General features: G+C 45.0%; 1 protein-coding gene across 1 annotated transcript in view; it reads left to right on the forward strand.

Annotated features, from left to right (window-relative positions):
• The window catches only part of T265_08097 (hypothetical protein), a gene marked incomplete at both ends in the record, with an annotated part of 34,311 nt that extends 16,935 nt beyond the window's left edge, over window positions 1–17,376 (forward strand). Inside the window, 10 exons of the mRNA XM_009173796.1 lie at window positions 17–111; window positions 1,270–1,457; window positions 4,853–5,115; window positions 7,848–8,037; window positions 8,899–9,331; window positions 10,354–10,414; window positions 11,741–12,238; window positions 14,920–15,150; window positions 15,242–15,787; window positions 16,740–17,376. Of these exons, the coding sequence (XP_009172060.1) occupies window positions 17–111; window positions 1,270–1,457; window positions 4,853–5,115; window positions 7,848–8,037; window positions 8,899–9,331; window positions 10,354–10,414; window positions 11,741–12,238; window positions 14,920–15,150; window positions 15,242–15,787; window positions 16,740–17,072 (2,838 nt within the window). The remainder of the gene's footprint in view (window positions 1–16; window positions 112–1,269; window positions 1,458–4,852; window positions 5,116–7,847; window positions 8,038–8,898; window positions 9,332–10,353; window positions 10,415–11,740; window positions 12,239–14,919; window positions 15,151–15,241; window positions 15,788–16,739) is intronic.
• Between the last annotated feature and the right edge of the window lie 1,619 nt (window positions 17,377–18,995).

Consider the following 18,995-nt stretch of genomic DNA (forward strand, 5'->3'; position numbering starts at 1 on the left):
TCTATCAATTCAACAGAACGTTTTCATTCTTAAAAACGTTCAAAAACGTGAAGAAATCGTGGCAGCGATTGATCGGTTTTTGAACAGTCCAAAGAAGACGCCTGCCAGTCGGTAAGTTTCATTGGGTTGGGATTTTCTCGATCTCCACTGTTAGCCACATAAGCTACTCACTGGAATCTCTGGTACAATAAAAACAGCTTGAATTTTTCTAAAAGCGAATCCACTCACCCCCTCTCTTTCTAGCCGTTCATCTGGTTTCTGAAGTGGATTTCGGATCAGACTTGTTGCTGGATGGTGTATACCAGTAGCAAGCTAGAACGGCCTTTTCGCTCACCGTTTTTTGCCACGTGAATGCTCTTTGCTTTTTTGTTCAGCTTCTCGTGTTCGTAAGGCCATTTAAAGTGTTCAGTGCCTGGAACTGGTCGCGAGTAATGGGGAATCGACTAGCTAAACGGCTTAGTGATTGTTGATTGATTCTCGGCCTGAGCGATCTCACTCCTTCATTAGCAATAAACGAAATAACATCCTTTCAGAGAGGTTCGATAAACAATCGTTGAATTTATTATTGTTTACCAAACCTCTGAAACGATGACTACCCAATCGGCCCCAAACGTCTACGAATTGATTAAAATAACACCTGATAAGTCCGCTAGATCCTTTCTGCAGATGTGCTCTTAAGGTTCTTGCTCCTTATGAGACTGTCGGACATTCGATCTGGCCCAGAATTTGTGCTCCCTTAAAGTTGATGTGTGTTATTTCTAAATGACTAATGCATGATCACTTACCTTAGAGCGCTTAGGACGAATCACCTTTTTCCACATCTTACCTTTTTATCCGGAGTCGGTGCTTGCCGCACAGATGTTTCTTCTATACGCGCAAGCCCTCCTATCGATTGGCTTTACTTCAGGTGCCCGCACATCGGCAAGTATGCTAACCCACCACCCTATGAGAACTACCGCAGCTCAACAGTGTACCTATATTCAAAAGGGAAGCGCGAACACTGAAAACTCGTGGCATTTGCGTGGTAGCTGTGGTATCAAAGACCTCTGTAGTCCTATTCTTTGGAGGTTGACTAAAAGATACAGATCCGATAGTTCATTTCTACGAGTGAGAGACAGCAAAATCGAGACTTGAAGGCCCATTAGCTTTGTTTAAAATTGTTTAAGAACCTCTTGGGTATTACCCCTTCAATAGTGTGGCGGACGAACTTCCTTCTTTCATAAGATTGTTCAGCCATACCTTCTATTTACCTCCTCGTCATATCTTCAGTTCCATTTCAGGGTATTGCGGTTCCACCAAGTCACTCCTATCAACCTCTTCAGGCTGTTCTCCGCCCAACGCTTTGATAGATTGGGATCAGCAATCCGATGCATCCAGCTCCTTGAGTTCAACTGGATCCGGGCATCTGCACGAATCTCCATCCACCAGTCGAGCCAATGACCAACCGGGTCCTGCCAGTAAGTATTGTTCTCTTCATTTCTTCTACGTTCACTGCTCGTGTTGACTTTTGTGGTTCGAATCTCCTGCAGTGTCAAGTTCATTGGTCTGGCGTATTTCACAAAGCACAGCACTGTAAACGCAGTGAAGGATCTTGCCACATCATATGTCCGGACTGAACACGAGTGCTTTGGAGCATTTTGTGTGTGGTACGACGTTGACTGAATCGCCCACCTGTATCATCAGGCAAGCTAACAAAACTATGCAGTCATAAAAGTGCCTGTTGTTGTGTCGCACGTTCCAGCTGATGATTGACAATACAGACTTTGGGGCGCTGCATTCATCAGATGAGCTGAGAGACGAAACACCTGGCTGATTGGTTTCCAGGATTGATGACATTGTGAATTCGTAGATGATACAACTTATAGATCCCATAGGTTTGACACTTATCGTACGTCCCATGAGGATTTTGAAAATTTGGGAATGAAAGCTTTCCCCCTCCCAGTTAGACGAATTTTCCCTCGAACTCTCTGCATTGGCCGAACCAACAAATTAGTCCAGTCACATCATCGAAAGGATCTCAAGAAAAACCTTACTTTAGCTACCACAGTAAACTTTCACCTTATGTGACGGGTGTTCCAAACATACTGGGTCACATCGTTTCTCACCCGAGGGTGCGCTTCCAACAGAACCCCCCTGATGTTTTTGCGAGATACTCTATGCGCCAGTTACTTTCCCAACATCTAGCCAGGACCTTTGTTATTCATCGAGAGTGCAGTTGATTTGTAAGGATCTCACCATCATTCGAGGGGACCTCAATGTTCTGTTGGGTGGGTATCTCTTCCTGTCCTGCTTGCGTTAATGCAGTACACTGATATATTTACTTAATCTTCAGGAAATTAGATGCGGTTTGGTACACAATACAAATGTAACCAGGGGAAGAAAAACCATCAATCCCAGAGCACAATGCTGATTTCTTTTCTAATGGTGATGTATTGTTTTCAGACCAGTTGTCGTTGAGACGACCACTACCATATTCATCAGCTGTGAGCCGTTCACGTGTTGTACGGGCGTTATAGCTGCCGCAACTGCGGTTGCCGGTGGCTAGGTAAACAGGACGAAGTAACTGTGCAGTGGCTGATATCTTTGACGCGTGAATCCATGATTTAATCTGGCGAGTCCACCAGACCTACCACACCGCAACTGCGGTTGCCGGTGGCTAGGGTAAATAGGAGGAAGTAACTTTGCAGTGGCTGATAACCTTGACGCGTGAATCCATGAGTTAATCTGGCGAGTCCACCAGACCTACCACTATTCTACAGCATCGCTGTTCAGCCAGAGCACTGGGCAAGTACCAAGTCCTTCCGGATGACCACTGGATACTCGCTGCGCTTCCAGAATTTCACCATCCTGTCCTTTACCTGCGAACTCTAAGTTCGGCTACACTTTCACGTAGTAATTCGCTTCGACATCCGCGGTGTTAAAATCTTTGATTAACACCATGCCCTATTTCATCCGGCTATCAAAGCGGCGAACGACATTGAGGCTTATTCCACATGCCGGCGGCTACCGGCCCAGTGCCGCCTATCAAGAAGTTGCTGATAGAAAGAAGGATACCCCCTGCCTTATTTCATCCGGCTATCAAAGCGGCCAACGACATTGAGGCTTATTCCAAATGCCGGCGGCTACCGGTAGTCACGGCCCAGTGCCGCCTATCGAGAAGTTGCTGATAGAAAGAAGGATACCCCTCAGTTGGGGGAAATCCGATCATCATTTCATTTTGAGAAGTTGGAAAATTCGGATCAACAACTATTTGTTGTGTAGGGTACGGAAGACATCTGTGCTTTAAACCACCGCGTGCTTTGCATCCTCGGCACCGACTAAAGTCTGCACAACGAACGAAAGTTTTATCCACTAAGTAGAGCCTGTACGACGAGAGAACGGAAGCTGGTGAGCAAATAAGTTGAATGAGGTGTTCCGAGTGTTCATTGGAATCTCTTCTGTGTGATTCTGCCTCTCGATTACGGAACTGTCACAATCGATTGTTCGCTGGACCGTTTCTTTCAACTTATGCAAATTGAATCTGCAGAAATAGTTTACTGATAAAGATGGTGAATGTGCAATACCTGCTGTGGATGGCCTCAAGCCTCGTACGTACTGGAACGTGTCACAGGCAGTGTTTGTTGGTAGAATCAACTGAATCCGCTATGGTTCTAGAAACCCATCGATATGGTTGTTGAATAGACTACGTAGCCTTACTAAACACCGCAAATGAAGCAACCGGAATTCACACACGATCGATTCTACCATTCTGTTATGTAAAATTACGCCAAAGCATCGCACAAACAAAGGTGTTTGTAACACAAGTGAATCGTATTCTGTATCAGCGCGGGCAGTCAATCGGTCAAAGAAAACTAACTATGAGCAAAACAGCCCACCCTGTTATTCACAACCTTCATGTCGTCTAATGGATTGAACACTTCTACAGATGGGCCCAAAGAAGCAAAACATGGGGCAGAGTGCGAATGCAGTCCAAAATCGAATTCGTTGAAATCCCACTTCGTTGTTCTATTCTGCATTAGACCAATGTCTTTGTTTTGAGTCTCTAATAAGATGTGAGCTGAAGCCTCGACGATAAACAAACTGTTTGTACTATTTAGGTTGCTATCTACTCCCACGTTGTCTCCATAGGAAACCTTCGCCGCCCAGAAATCGTACCTTATTTCGTAGACATGACCATCAGTATTTCCATATCTGTCATAGTACCTATAAAAATGCCATCGATTCGCGACTCGTATCAACTATGGGTAGACTATGATTTCGCCACCTATATCCAGCTATCTTATCCCGATCTCTTGTCAGTCGCGTGAGAAAAATCCGAAACCTTGTCTCCGTTTGTCTTTTGATAAAAAATACAATCGTTCGCGTGTGGCACCCTTTCGTCGCATAGCACACGGCTACCCGATCCAAGATAGGAACTGTCAAAAATGCGGGACTGTGTTCGGACAAAAAGCGTTCTGGCCTGAAAAAGTGAATTGTCTCAAACTTTTGCGATAGGCTGGTGATCGCTGATGAACTGGATTCAACAAAGCTTTTTTACTCTGACTCGTTTAGAGTGCATCGGGGCGAGGTGGCCCAAGTGGTTAGACCGGGAATTTACTGACCGAAAGGTCTGTGGTTCGAACCGGACCTCTGCCTCTTGACTTCCCCTGTCTAGGTTTGGGCAGCCCTCGTGCAACCTTCCGCTGACATGGCAGTTAGGGTGCATGATTATCTCAAGCTGAGCACGTTAACACCCCGTTAACATGTTTGATCTGAAATGCCACATAACATTGCTCATGGTTCCTGTTCATTTTTCAACCATCTGACCTCAGATGAGAATCTATCCACTATCTTTTTCCATTTCTCCCCCCAGTGACCGGACGATTTGCAATCTGTCAGTCAGCAGATGACTTGACGTGCACTACACCGACAAATTTGCTTGTCCGAGCAAATCTGTTTGCTACATCAGATGATGCAGAAGGCGCTCGGATGGCTAGTTGGGCAGACTATTTCGGATTGTACGGTTCTGGTATGACTATGTACAGAACCGATCGTCTGCGCAGCCTAGTCTTGAATGGGTTGCCTGAGAAACTTCGTGGTCGGTTGTGGATGGTTTTAAGCGGAGCGGAAAACGAGGTAGGCGGTCTGCCAATCATGCTTTACTCAGACCATTTTGTAGCGAGTTTCATTTGCCCGTTAAGGGAGCTAATGTGAGAAGTCGCGTGTGCTTGCTAACCTGAGTCGCACTCAGCTGTTAAGTGTAAGAGTGCGTCTATCGTCCTTTGTTGCGCCCACCTCCAGACTCTCAAATCACAGAGTTTCTAATCAAGCTACATCTAACCGGATCCTCCGGTCTCATTCCATCACATGAACTTGTCACATGCCCTCCATCGTACTGCCGGAGTCCGGTTGGTTAGCCAAATATAGCCTGTTTTGTAAGGTCTATGATTTCATTCAGTGTACATAAATCACGGCCGACTGATTTTTACTGTTCGAGTCACGCTAACATAACCTGACATACATAAGCTGGTTGCTTTCGTACAATGTTCAAGCCCTTTTCCTGATCTCAGTTGTGTTCCGTCTTGTTAAACTGGCGAAGCCGGGGGTTAATTTGCAGTTGTCCGCCTTCTCTAGGTTATTCATCGCTACAAAGTGCACGTACGATCATAGCCAACACTGCAGCACTTCACTGTAAAAAAATAATACCAAACAGTAACTTGAAACGCTAAATCTCGAATATCAGTTGAAAAATGTTTATTCCGTAGTGACTGGAACTCAGTTCCTAAAGGTTCAACCATCCCAGGAAGGCCAATGGGGAGCAGCCGGACGAGAAACAGCAGCCCCCGTACTGCGAGTAGTCGTATTACGGGGCGATCTGTAGGTAAAGTTGTGCTGTCCTGTGCGATTGAAGTGTGAAGTTAGTAAGGCGTTTACCCAAGGTGACGCTAAAACCTTGTTTTCCCTGCCTGTCAATGCATATTGTGTCTCCGAAATACGCATAAAAGACACCACTTCGGTCGTGCACCTCAAGCCGATTGGGACGACCCCATATGTTCCGCATTTCACTCTTCGGGTATGCGGCGATTCTGACGCAATGGCTCGTAGTATCTACGGTGTGGGAGTTGCACTCACCCTCAAGGCTGAAAACGTCTTCCTGTACTGGGTCCCAGTAAACAGTCGCGTTTGCGCTGTGCGGTTTTCTGGCTTTCTGGTTTTCTTAATTAATTAAGAATAATGCAGGTCGATGAGGTAAACAGTCTTTACTTGTCATATCGGCTGGTGGATTTCGAAGGCCCAAAAGATGGGAAGAGCTTTCTCTGCAGGTAACAGCCACGCCCCATTTCAGTTGTTTCTGTCTACCGGCCAAAAGAAGGCAGGTGTCGGTGAAACAATATGCAAAAAAGCCTAGCACCAATTCACTCCCTCAATCGCCGTCTTGAGCGACAAGTTGAGCACTTCAAAGAACAGTTCTGCTAATCAACTCCAACACAACTTCTGGAAGAACCCAGTGGGTCCGAATGAAACATTGACACCAGCCCATCATCAACAAGAGCAATCTAGCGTGGAATACCAATACTCAAGCATGATAAGGTACCTAATGCGGATGGTCTGTACCCCACACTCTGCTCAATGGATCAGAGACGTGGCTTGTACGTGCAGAGGACATACGAAAGGTGTCAGTGTTTGACCATCGGTGTCATCGCTCCCAAGGCCTGGCTGTATTTTCCACACACTGGAATATGAACCAGTAGCGTGTTTATGCATGGAACTGTAACGCCATAACTCAACGGATTTGCAAACAAATTGTTCCACTTTTGGTTGAGGTAAATTTTACCTCATTGGATACGATAATTTGTTAAGACTACTCCAAGCTAATCGCCAATGCCTGTCTAGGCCTGCTTATGTGATGTTCTTTGATGGTTTCGCTGCCCAGTACCCGTTATGATCCGCGTTCATTATATGAGAGCTATTGTATTAGCAGATTTATCCTCGTGACTGTGCTCGGCATCATCTGACTGTCAAATGTGTTTGGAAATCAATGATGACCTCGTCAATTATACAGTATGGATCGAGGCGTCGTGGTGTTGAATATCGTCTTTCCGGCACAGGTGTTTTTGGATGTTCTGATATGGGAATCGACCCGGATTTTTTCATCTCCCTTATCTACCTGACGCCTGTGTGACGTTGAAGGGCTTTTTCGTGTTCGAGATACTTGCTAACTGCATCCCTCCGCAGGTCGCGCGTTAGTTTGCACCGTAGATCTTGCATGAGCCTCCTAGTTTCCTTGGTGCTTCATCTAACGTAAATACTCGTGAATCTTGCCTATCAGGTGAATTTCTTTACGGTGAGCTCGCTATTTCTTCGTCATCCTTGTGGACACGAATGATTTGTTAATTCATGACGGACACCAATGATTCATGTGCTGTCCCATATTTAGGGCACAATGGCGAACTTCATTCGTCGGTGAATACTAATCACCTTCGACATTAATAGTTTTCTGACCTTGTAGAATCTTTGTTTGCATCCTCCGGCATCATCGCACGTTAAATTTACCTCTACTCCTGTGGGCGTTTCGCTCCTTTTCAAAGCTTAAGAGTGTGTTTCAAGAATTTCCTTCTCCCAAAACGAAAGTGTCGATAAATCGAGCGAACGATTGCTTTCCGCCTGGATGGAGAATGAGTGCACGTAGCAGCGTTTCACCATACTGGTCGAGACGACTAACGTTCTTATTTATTAGAAACTCGTTCAGCTGTGCATTCTACCCATTCTGATGATAAAAAGTGGAACATATGAAACTATTCAAATTCTGAGTGCATGTCCGATATAATTAAAATACTGCTTCCTGCGATTCCTCTTCCCTTTTCAAGCTTTGCGTCCATCCAGGATATTATGCGGAACTTGTTCGTCAGACGGAGGGCCGTGTTAACTTCGTTGTGGAAGAAATTGAAAGGGACTTGCACCGGTCCCTTCCTGAACATCCAGCCTACCATACGTCCGAAGGCATTGCCGCCCTAAGGAGGGTGCTTACAACCTATGCTTATCGCAATCCAAGTGTCGGTAAGCTATGTTTTGTTTGTCCTCCGTACGCCCTTAGAATCCCATTTTTCAGAATGTTCACTCTTCTGAGTGAATCGCCCTTAGGCTGTGTACTATTTGAAGAGGCCGATTTTAGGCTGTAAGCTACCTCGTACACAAACATTTCAATCACAGCTCAACAGTCACTCGTACGCAGCAGTTTTTGACCGGACTGGGTTTACTGGTTATTGCTTCCATACTTCACTGTCCACCTCTCGGTTGCTTCCTTTCAGCACATGGTTGGGCTAAAAAAAGAGGTCTGTGGCGCAGACGGTGTTCGAGCATGCGAAGTACGTGTGTTAGCCAGCGTAACCCATAAAGCGTGAGTAATTCATCTATCGTGGGAGAATTCCTTCTTCTTAGGACCATGTGGCGTACCTCGGCATTACTAATCTGATGTTCCTACCAGATCCGACCAATGCTTCGGAGATACCAATCGTCCGGGAACTACATGGAACCGTACCCTTAGACATGACGTTGAGTATGTAACTTTGTTTCCTTCGATGTACAATATGTACCCGGACACAGACTGGTCAGTTAGCCCTATAGTGTTCGCCTCACCAAAAGGCATAAGAAATCCTGAATGGTGGTTACGGCTGGCCAGATCACATTCTCACCAAACTTCAAAAGCTTTTGGGGATGCTTCCGTTTGCATACTTTTTCTGCCTATGCTTCATGATAAGCGCCGTCCCGCTCACGTTAGGTAACTCCGTGATGTTCGATCGCATTAAAACTGCTAGTTAGAATGGAAGGCGTCCGTGCATCACATTTGATAAATTGATGAACTACGGCTGTCTCATGGATGTTCGCCTTCATTGTGGTCTCCCTCTTCTGTTCCGCAAGGTTATTGTCAATCGATGAACATCGTAACCAGCGTGCTTTTACTGTACTGCACCGAAGAGGAAGCGTTCTGGTTGCTTACCGCGATTTGCGAACGTCTTTTGCCGGACTACTATGATAGCCGAGTCGTCGGTGTCCGTATCGATCAGTACATTCTACGGGATCTGCTGGAAGAAAATATACCCAACATCCTACCACCCTCCTCATCGGACAGGCGTTTCAGTAAATCTACGGACTCCGACGGAACCCGGAGTTCGAGGTCTCACTCTCCTGGTGCAGGATTCATCGGATGTGAAGATTTTGAAACATTGAGTTCGTTAACTGCAGCAACGAGAAGGCCTCCATTCAGACAACGAGGTGACACGCATCCTTCTGATATTGGCTCGGAGTTGATCAACATGTTGTCCATTTCATGGTTCCTTACATTGTTTATCAAGTAAGCGACTGGATGCCAACAGAGGACATGCGGTTCTAGTTTTGAGCACTTTTAACGGCGTTTAATTCCTCGGAGTCCGAGCTACTAATGACCATTGTAGGACATCAGCGAGTTGAGTCGGGTAACTTAAACCATGTCATATTCATTTCTAGTCTACTGAAACTCCTATGACCGAAAGCCAAGCGGCACTAAGCATGAATAAATGGCTTCACCATTCACCAGTTTGTTTTTCTTCATCAATGCAGCAGTCCCAACCTTGGAACTCTAGCCGTACTCAATATATGGCAAAATGATATCCGTGGGCAAATTGTTTCACGAGATATAGGTACAGTTCGCCCTATAGAACATGAAATGCCAATATGTGAAGATCAGGATGGACCAAATTCCATACTACCACTGATATCTGTGGTGAGGGAGTCTATGTTTTCAAGCCGTACAGTACAACAATTATACTAGGTTGCTTTCGAATACAATGTCGCCTTATTTTAACTGCTCCATGGCAACAGGATACCAGCACTAAATGTTGGTGCTTGGCTGCCATGCAAACATGAGGAGAAATTTGAGGAAAGAAATGTTCGTATTAGGAACTAGAATTGCGGAAATGGTAGTAAAAAAACACCCCGAGAACGGCTTTCTTCCCGACACCCCACAGAATAAAAACGGAAAAGGCCCACATTAACTCCGGATGGTGGACCTTGTGGTCACTATTATAATGGCAATGTTGTCGTTCTGTTATGGCGTGATCTCTTCACTTTGATCCTTTTGTAAACTATGACTGGAGGTGGATAACAAGGTCTTCTTGTAGATGGTGTGTGTGTGTTTCCATGCTCTCTTCGTGACGCTTTTTCTAATGTCCAAGCAAGGTCTGCCCAACTACTATCCTCATGTTCACATCAGGTGATGATTACCGTATGCCTCCAGCAACCGTTATGACTCGCTTTTTCATTATTTGGAAAAATATACGTTAGTCTGTTCAGAGGGATTGTATGTGCTCAATCGGCTTCTGTCTTCCTACTTTGCAGCACAATGCCATTTCGTTGCGCCGTGTATATAATGGATTGTTTCTTTTATGACGGTGCCAGGGTAAGTATTCCAACACATCGTTCTTATGCCCTTCATAAAGCCTTGTGTTGTAATTTCTATCGCATATTTAGCTGTATATTCAAATTTGCCTGATTACTGAGTTGAACGCACAGGTCGAATGTTTTGTTCGATTCAGCAATCTCCTTGAACTAACCGTTCAAAATTCTTGCCCGCACTCATCGCAGCAAACATGACCTGATTGTGGTTCCTTTCTGTGGGAGTGAAAGACAATTCTCTGGATGGGGCGGACAGCCAATGCGCACAATTAATGTTCGGCGGTGCCCTATGTCATCATCATCATCGACAGCATGACTTCAGTGTTCAACACCGATGCTTCACTGCCGTTCAGTTCTTAGACTAGTTTTGTCTTTTTTCCAGGCAAATTTTTCGGGCCGGGCTTTCTATTTCCGAAGTGGTGTACACAGAAGGGGCTCACCCATGTCCATTGATTAAGCGAATTAGTTGAAATTCTCGATATCAACAATTGCCCTCCATTAAGCAGTAATCCACTGTGTATTATGGTTTCTTCGTTTTTGGACTAAGAAGTACAGTCCAAGTTGTAGAACAGCGTACGGGGTGTGGGATAGAACTGTGACAGCTCGAGGTAACTACTGTTTGTTTAATTGTCTACAGTGCAAACATTTGCTTATTGGTGTGTTCATATCAACATGATTTGCGTCATTCAGTGGTTGAATTTACAAAATAATTGCCTGAGCGACTGCTGCTGGATCCGAAGAGCGAGTTCAGCCGAACGGCTCCAACGCTAGTGGACTGATTCCAACAACGTAAACCTGAAAGCTAGTTATTATCGTCCGAACTTATTAATAAATCTGATAGATTTGCTTGTTTTGTCCTTTCATTGTGTGTTTTATCTGCATGGGTGTTGGTTGTTCGAATTTCCCGTTCGTTCGGAAGAAGAGGTTGACGTGTTTTCTTTTATTTAATGTGTTTTGAACAGATGCCGTAAGGGACAACCATTCACCTTAGATAAAACTAAGTCGTTAAACACCAGCGTCATTTCGATGATCAGACGTCTTACGACACAAGAGTGATCATGCAGCCCACAACCTCATAGGTGAGCTTAAACAGTAATCGGTTCTGACCGTTAGGCTGTTTGTGCTCTAAACTTTGCATTAACTCGACTCCAGCGTAGCTCTACTTGTTCCCCAGAGTCTCGCTACCATGGTTTTCATGATAGGCTACATCTAATTCATCGCTTATTTTACTATTTGATAAGAAAGCCAATATATTACATTAGCGCAGTATTCAAGCTTCAAATTGTTCTTGTCCAACTATAATATTTCGTTTTCTGTGCTCCGTATACAGGTCATTTTCCAGGTTGCCCTGGAGATTCTTCGGAAACATGCTGACCTGATCGAATCTTGTCTAAACAACGGTGAAGAAAGTGAAATAATGGGTCGATTGGGGACCTTTTTTGCAAGGCTGGGGCTGAGACATTTGACCGAATCATCGGACTCAAATTTATCCAGTCAACTTCCCACATCGTCGCGTTGGGAACACCAAGTTTTATTCACGAAACCCACCGAAGTAAGTGACGCGTCGACAGACAGCGGGGCGACAACATTGGAAAACAGCCATGGATCCACATGCTCCATTCGCGAACCGGTGCACGAGTTAATTGCAGACGCATACACCAACTTTCCAATGGTAACCAACGAACGCATCAACTCGATGCGCATGCGAAGGCGCCTACCTGTCATACAAGCACTTAGCGAAGCTGCTTGTCGCGATGTGGTCCGAAGCTTGGAACAGTTCAACATACTACCTCCAAGCGAACTTACCGAACTCTTTGTGGTGTTTCGAGTAAGCGTCTCATCTTACCGGTATGAGATTGTACTTTTTATTGTTTACATAGCTAATTAATCGATCTACCTCTCCAAACTCTCTTTTAATTCATACTAATGCTCCCATCGGTCGAAACGAGTGGAACAAAGTAGGTCTAGCATCCCCTCTTGTTTAGGCCACCTGGTGATACGCTTCACATGCCTACAAAAGTTCAGCCTCATCCGTAATGTATTTGACAATCAACCTAGTGCGTTTCGCAACCATCTATGCTATTGCGCAAACTGTGCTATGTACGAAAGTGCTTTTGCCGACAACTCCCATTCAGAGACACTTTAAATTGACTTCGATTTTACGAACCTTGTGTCTGTGTACGTGAACTATCCTCTGCCCCCTTCGCCTTGGTACAATTGCCAGTTTACAGTGTCAGTGTGCGACTAGTGCGTAAGTCGGCCTTCGTGGCTATGCCTGAGATGTCACGCATTTACTGTATGCATTTGTGCCCATCTAAGAGTAAACTTCCGTTTCCTCCATGGCAACTAGTCATCCTATCCTCTTATCTTTCCCAATTAAATTTAATAGTTACATTCTGGAATTGTTAATAAACCTGAGTCAGGACCGTAATTCCAGCCGTTTCCACCACCAAGTGTGGCCGGTTTTGACGAATAAGTACCTGAGGTTAGAATAACGAGGCCAGGAAATTTACATGTGAGCTGTCACGTTTTTCCTCATCATTGTGGACGTCTTATGTAATGTTGTTTTTGGACCTGTGTGCTCGATCTGCACACGGATACCGTTTCGTGGCATTCGAGTTGCACTGCCGGATCGCGTGCCAGTTGCCGTTTGACGCAATGTTATGGATACCCCGATATACATGTTGAGTTGTAGGGTAATCATGTGCCATCATGCGTTCTTACACATCCACGCAAACACGCTATGAATTTGTCACAACGTATGTATGTCACCACCGGCGCCTCGAGTTATTCTCAGTAAACAGGTGGAGTATGATTGCCGGGTCCCCATCCGGTCTATCTCATATCCTAAATCTCTCATATCCTGGAGTGCGATTTCGTATCGTAGCGTGGGCTTTTCCTTCTGCTGTCATGGCGTAGTAAGATACGGAGACAACACAGTGCAATGCCAAGTGTATCCATCAGCCTTTCAGGTCTTGACAGCCATTTGAAGTACTCTCCCCTCCAGGGTGAGAATACTCCCGGAGAGTCCACAAAATCGTTCGCCGTCACCCTACCCTAGAAGAGGCATGGTGTCTTCGGGGGGATTACTGCACATAGATCTCCCAGGCAACTGGCGGAGCTGAGCTCAGGATACGTGACTTATATCCACCCTGAATATTGTGCAGGAGCTTCATCGTCTCAGTTGAACATCTGCCCACAGAAACCTGCGTCACCACTGACTTACAACTTATAATGGAAGTATGGTCAGGCAATTCAATACCCACCGCCTCATCTTAGCAGCAGTTCAAATACTTGAAGTGAGGATCAAGTGATACGGCTTTCACGTTCGAGTACACAGATACTTGCGTTTCTCTCCAACTGTCTCCCAACTCCACGTGGCAATTTACTCGGATCTTCTAAACCCTACACTTTTCAAAGGTCTTGAAGCCCTGCTGACAAGTCTGACGAATCTACTGCGGAAGATTTGAGACGAAAACAGAGTAACAGTGGAACGAAGCCCCTCAATAGCGATTCCAGTCTTCAAAAATGGCGCAAGAATGACATGCGAAAATCATAGTGCCGTTCGCCTGGTATCCGTCTCATCCAAGCTGCCCAGGTTCATCGAATATCGGGAGATAAAGGTTCGAATCAAGCTGGGTTCCCCTCTGGCCGAGGATGCACTGACCATATTTTTACTTTAAAACAAGTTCTTGAACAGCGCCAATCTTTCAAACGCCCCTCACTGGTCGTTTTTCTAACTACTAAGATGTCAGATACGTATCCTACAAAACAAACTCTGGGCCAATAAACGCACGGATTGTGAGCATTCCACTCAAAGTATCCAGAAACACACAACCGCTGGTGTTTGGTCCATATGGGATGAACTGCTGATCAGCCTTCTGTGACAACGAGGAACTATATTTCTTCGTATGAGTCTTCTTCCTCTTGACAAACTTTAACGCTGTGAACTATACGCTATGCTAGACACCGACCAACAATCTTCACATATGAATCTCTCAGGTGCACAACAGACTAGCAGCTCCGCAGAAAATTTACACGACTGATGTGGGTTGCGTTGGCTTTTTATTTATGTAAATTGGTCCGCTTCGTTTCATCAAACCAGCATAATGAAACTGAGGTAACACATGGAAGCACGTGCGGTAGTTGTTCTGTTAACGCCTGAGTGTTATTTCATGGGGTTAAAATGTGCTATGCACTTACTGGAAGATTTCTTCAAAAATTATCATGACTGTTGTTCGCATCAAGGTTGTTCTTAATTAGGAATATACGTGGCAACCAGTTCTTTTTGGAGTTCTCTTCCATATCGATTTCTCACAGTAAAGAAATACTGTTGTTGAGTAGTTGCGACATACATGATTGGAGTTAATTGAAACTGATGAACAAAATCATTTGTTTCAGATACTACACAACAATAAATTGCCATTAGTATCAGCTCACCAATAAGTCGATCCTTGTTGGAGTATGAACAGCGTCGCGTCACTTGTCCATCTTTTCTTCTTCTGACAGGAACACTACATCGCTTCACGTTACTATCGTCAACATCAGGTTCAGCCTGCAACATCTCACCATGAAGCTTATAATCCCAATCGCCCAGCTTACGACATGCATCGAATCGATGCGGAACAATTTACCGGTCTGTTCGCCGGTCTCGTTCCTTGGAATCGAACCGCCGCGCATTTGGCTATTCCATGCTTTCGGCTGTTAGACCGTGACCACGACAATCTTATCAACTTCAGGGTAGATTGCTAATATGCTAATTTGATTCCGTGCACATTTCGCATATGCGGTTTTGTTGCATTCTAACTCTGCTTCATTTTTACCACCACAGGATTTTTCTTGGTTAATGGCTTGTATTTGCGGCTCACACTGGGTTACAAAGTTGCAACTCCTCCACCTGCTACACCAGCCTCCTGTTTGGCAATCGTCATCCGCCGATATCGATTGTTCGATGACGACTCGGCATTCACGGCCCAACTCCCACTCCTCTCCAACCGGAACCACAGCTCCACCGCACATCATTGCAGATCAACCCGGTGTTATTTCTGAACGCGTGCCAACAGAGCATGAGTCGAGTGGGTCATCTTCGAGTTCTGACTTTGATATGCTGGAGCCCGGTTTGGAAGTTACTGAAGAAATGTTCGTCACCTGGGATTCAGACCGAGAATCTGACCGACTGATGGACGCCAGCGAACAAGCAAGTACAAGTAAGGAACACGTACACGATGTCGCTCAAAGCAACAGAAGCCGATCAAGTAGTCATTCCTTTATGTCTGGATCACCGTCAGTGTTGCACAGAGATAACACCAATCCCTATCTTCCCGTTTCGGAAAATATGCCTCCGCTAACACAAGAAGAGTTTGTACGCTTGCTCAAAGTGAGTTGATTTAGTGGCGTTTCCAGTAATATCGTGATTCTCGTTTAGCTATGTCTAGCTTCCATGCCACCATAAGGAAACATGAGGGCTTAGATACTACCAGGTTACGCAAGCCCAGACAGGAGCAGTCGAGATGCAGAGGTTGTTTTCGAACCACGAACCTTCCGGTCAGTAATTACGTACCTTAATCACTGAACCATCTCAATTTTGTAATTTTATATGTATATATATATATATATCGACTTCATCGCAGATGATTTTCGTGAGACTTAATGGTGCGATTTCTGGTCCCTGAAGCTTCTGTGGTTGTGCAAACCCGAAACGGACCAATTCTAATACGCTTCGGTAGTCGGCAAGAACCATTGTTCAAGTAAACAGGCGAGTCTCATGAACAAATACCTGGAAGTTTTACATCAGTCGCTGCATAAGTGTTGGGCATGGACTAGTTTCGGATCGGAAACAATGCGATCAGTTCGGAATTCGAAGAATTCCTTGGAGAGCAAAACGGGTCCGTGAAGGCCAATAGTAATAGACGAATGTGTTGTCTACTAATGAACTCCAACACTGTTGAGTCTAAGGTGAGCCGAAGAGCACTTGTACCTCTAAGCACGCAAATATTCTCATTCATTCCTCTCATACAATCGCTACATTGACTTCCTCTTTTGAATCGTTACTCCATGCCCCGCCCCCTACGTTTAGGGCTTTGATAATCCGTCTTCCCAAACTTCAATACCTTGCCAAAATCGACTGCCCCTGTCCTTAAGTGTGATGTCAACAATAAAATCACTTGCTCCCTACATTCCCTTGGTGTAAGCTTCTTTCGACCAACCTCTCAGGCAATTTCGTTTAATCTCCCGTCTTACGTTACTGTTCGTTTAGTCTGACCGCTGCTTGTGTATTCAATTTTAGCAGTTAGAATTCACCGATTGTTTCATTATTGTTTTTCTTGCAGACTATTCACTGCCTGTTAGATGCCTCATCTCCTCAAGAATCAATCTTATTTGATGCGGTCGCACATGTGAGTAGTGAACTGCAGAAAACTGCGGAGGCCCGTCGATCAAAGTCCCAAGAAAAACACAAAGGCTCCGAGCAGCCAGAAATAAAAGAACGAGGCCGCCTTCCCAGTGACCTCAAACTCGTAGATGATCCGTTATGGAGAATTGGTTTCGCCGAACTACGGGACGCATTCATGCGCCAGCCACAACTAATTGCCCACTTTTCAAAACGAACTCCTGTACTTTCATTGTGTGCACAATTCCGAAAACAACTCCACCGTCGCAAATAGTGAAGACCATCAAGTGCAGCGTTAAAGCCACAGTCAGTCAATCTCTGTATACTAATCATTTACTCTGGTTCAGTGATCATTCCGTCCAGTTTGACTGTTTAATTTGTACAGATTGTCTTCCTAATTCCAGCTTGTGATTTGCCCCCCATTTCATCCTGTGTCCGATTATGTACTCCAGTGGGCCGTGATCGTGTCACCCTCCTTTCCGGGTTTTCTCATATGATCTTTCTCTGTATCCATCTCTATTATTTCATTTTGTTTCAGATGGCTTTGTTTTCTTTTTTACGCATAATGCATACTCTGAAAATGACTGTTCTTCCTAGTTCTAACAGTGACAGGATTTCAGTCGATCATAGAAAATCGATGATATGAATGAACATTGTGGGGCAGAACATGACAAATTCTGCAATAGCAGTTCGTTCGGTCATACCACCTGAAATAACAATGCATAATGATATGGTCGTCCCACTGAAACACTTTTGGTGCACAGCTGTTATGCCACCTGGAGGGAGCACGAGGGATGAGATACTACCGGGTTGCCGAAGCCTAGTGAGCAGCAGTCGAGATTCGGAGGTTGTTTTCGATCCACAAACGTTCCGCTCAGTATGTTCGCATCTTATCCACTGAGCCAACTCGACCTCTGAGGAGCAGTATCACAAGCGAATAACCAGCACAATTCGATATCTACCCGTGGGTCAATCAATGAATCTGTCCACGTGACACTCATCCACCTCATAAGGTACTAGGTGTTTTTGCAGACATTCCAAACGAAGGGTAGAGGAGCAACAATCCATTTCTTTGATCAATGCAAATTTTACCAGAAAATATCTGGCGAAATACACTAACTTGTCAGGTACCCTGGTGTTTTGAGCAGCCTTATAGGTAGTCTTGCATTAGGGAAGTGTCATGGAATGTTTTCACGAAGTGTAATTAGGAAACGGGAGAATTTGTTTGAAGATAACGTTTGGAATAGTATGCAGAACTTTACGTGACCAGAATTCAGCAAGCCGATCAACATCGCGCATGTGATTGCCTTGATACAGCCTCTCTAATGGCAACACGCACGGAATCATGTGATTCTGTCGACGAAGAAAGCGGATGTGCTGAACGAATAAAGAAAATCGAGGGCATGATGGCACAATTGATGTATACCTCTGTTTCTTTTCTGTAATTGGTGTCTTCGTGGACTGGTTGGTGAATACATATGAATTCAGGAATTAAACGCTGTGGGGTTGTCTGTCGGCGTATCTCCGTTTAGAGAGTTTGTCGCGTGCATACAGGGACGGTCTAGCAGCTGTTAATACTGTTGATGTTGCACAATGGTACACCGCTGTCTCCCTCCAGATAGAACGACTGAAGGCACTCGTCGAAATGCTTTTCAGAGTAAACATGCGTGTGGTGAAAATTGGTATGGAATTCATCCAGACGAGAAAACACAGGATGGTGTAACAAGTCTGACACAGAAGGCGAAAGTGGACTCAGATGGATGAACTGTTGACGCCCGGAGACGACTGTTTGCTGTGGTGGCATGGACGTGTGTTCCGCCATAGAATTCAGTGGGAAAATGGTGGGAATGGGTTGAAGAATGTACTATATATAGTCGCATTTCGGTGTACGACCGTCACTTTCAACCCAGCAGCAGGTTAGTTACTTGGTTTTGTGAGACAACTGGAGCAGTTGGATCTCTGAACAGTTGCCTCACATCCGGCAGAGTATGTCAGCATGGCGGACAGTCTCGTGAGCAATGAGCGCTTTTCTGGTTGAACAACGATATCCCCTACAGACGAAGTGCATTTCTCATAAGGTTGCTTGAAAACATCATAAACGAGAGGTTCAGCTGGGTTCCAGATGAGTCTGCCGCAAAACCAAGTTTGTTTGCAAATAAGTGTATTTGGCTAACCTAATCCCCTCATTCTGAAGAAC

This window comes from Opisthorchis viverrini (assembly GCF_000715545.1).
Source record: "Opisthorchis viverrini unplaced genomic scaffold opera_v5_199, whole genome shotgun sequence".
Lineage (NCBI taxonomy): Eukaryota > Metazoa > Platyhelminthes > Trematoda > Opisthorchiida > Opisthorchiidae > Opisthorchis > Opisthorchis viverrini.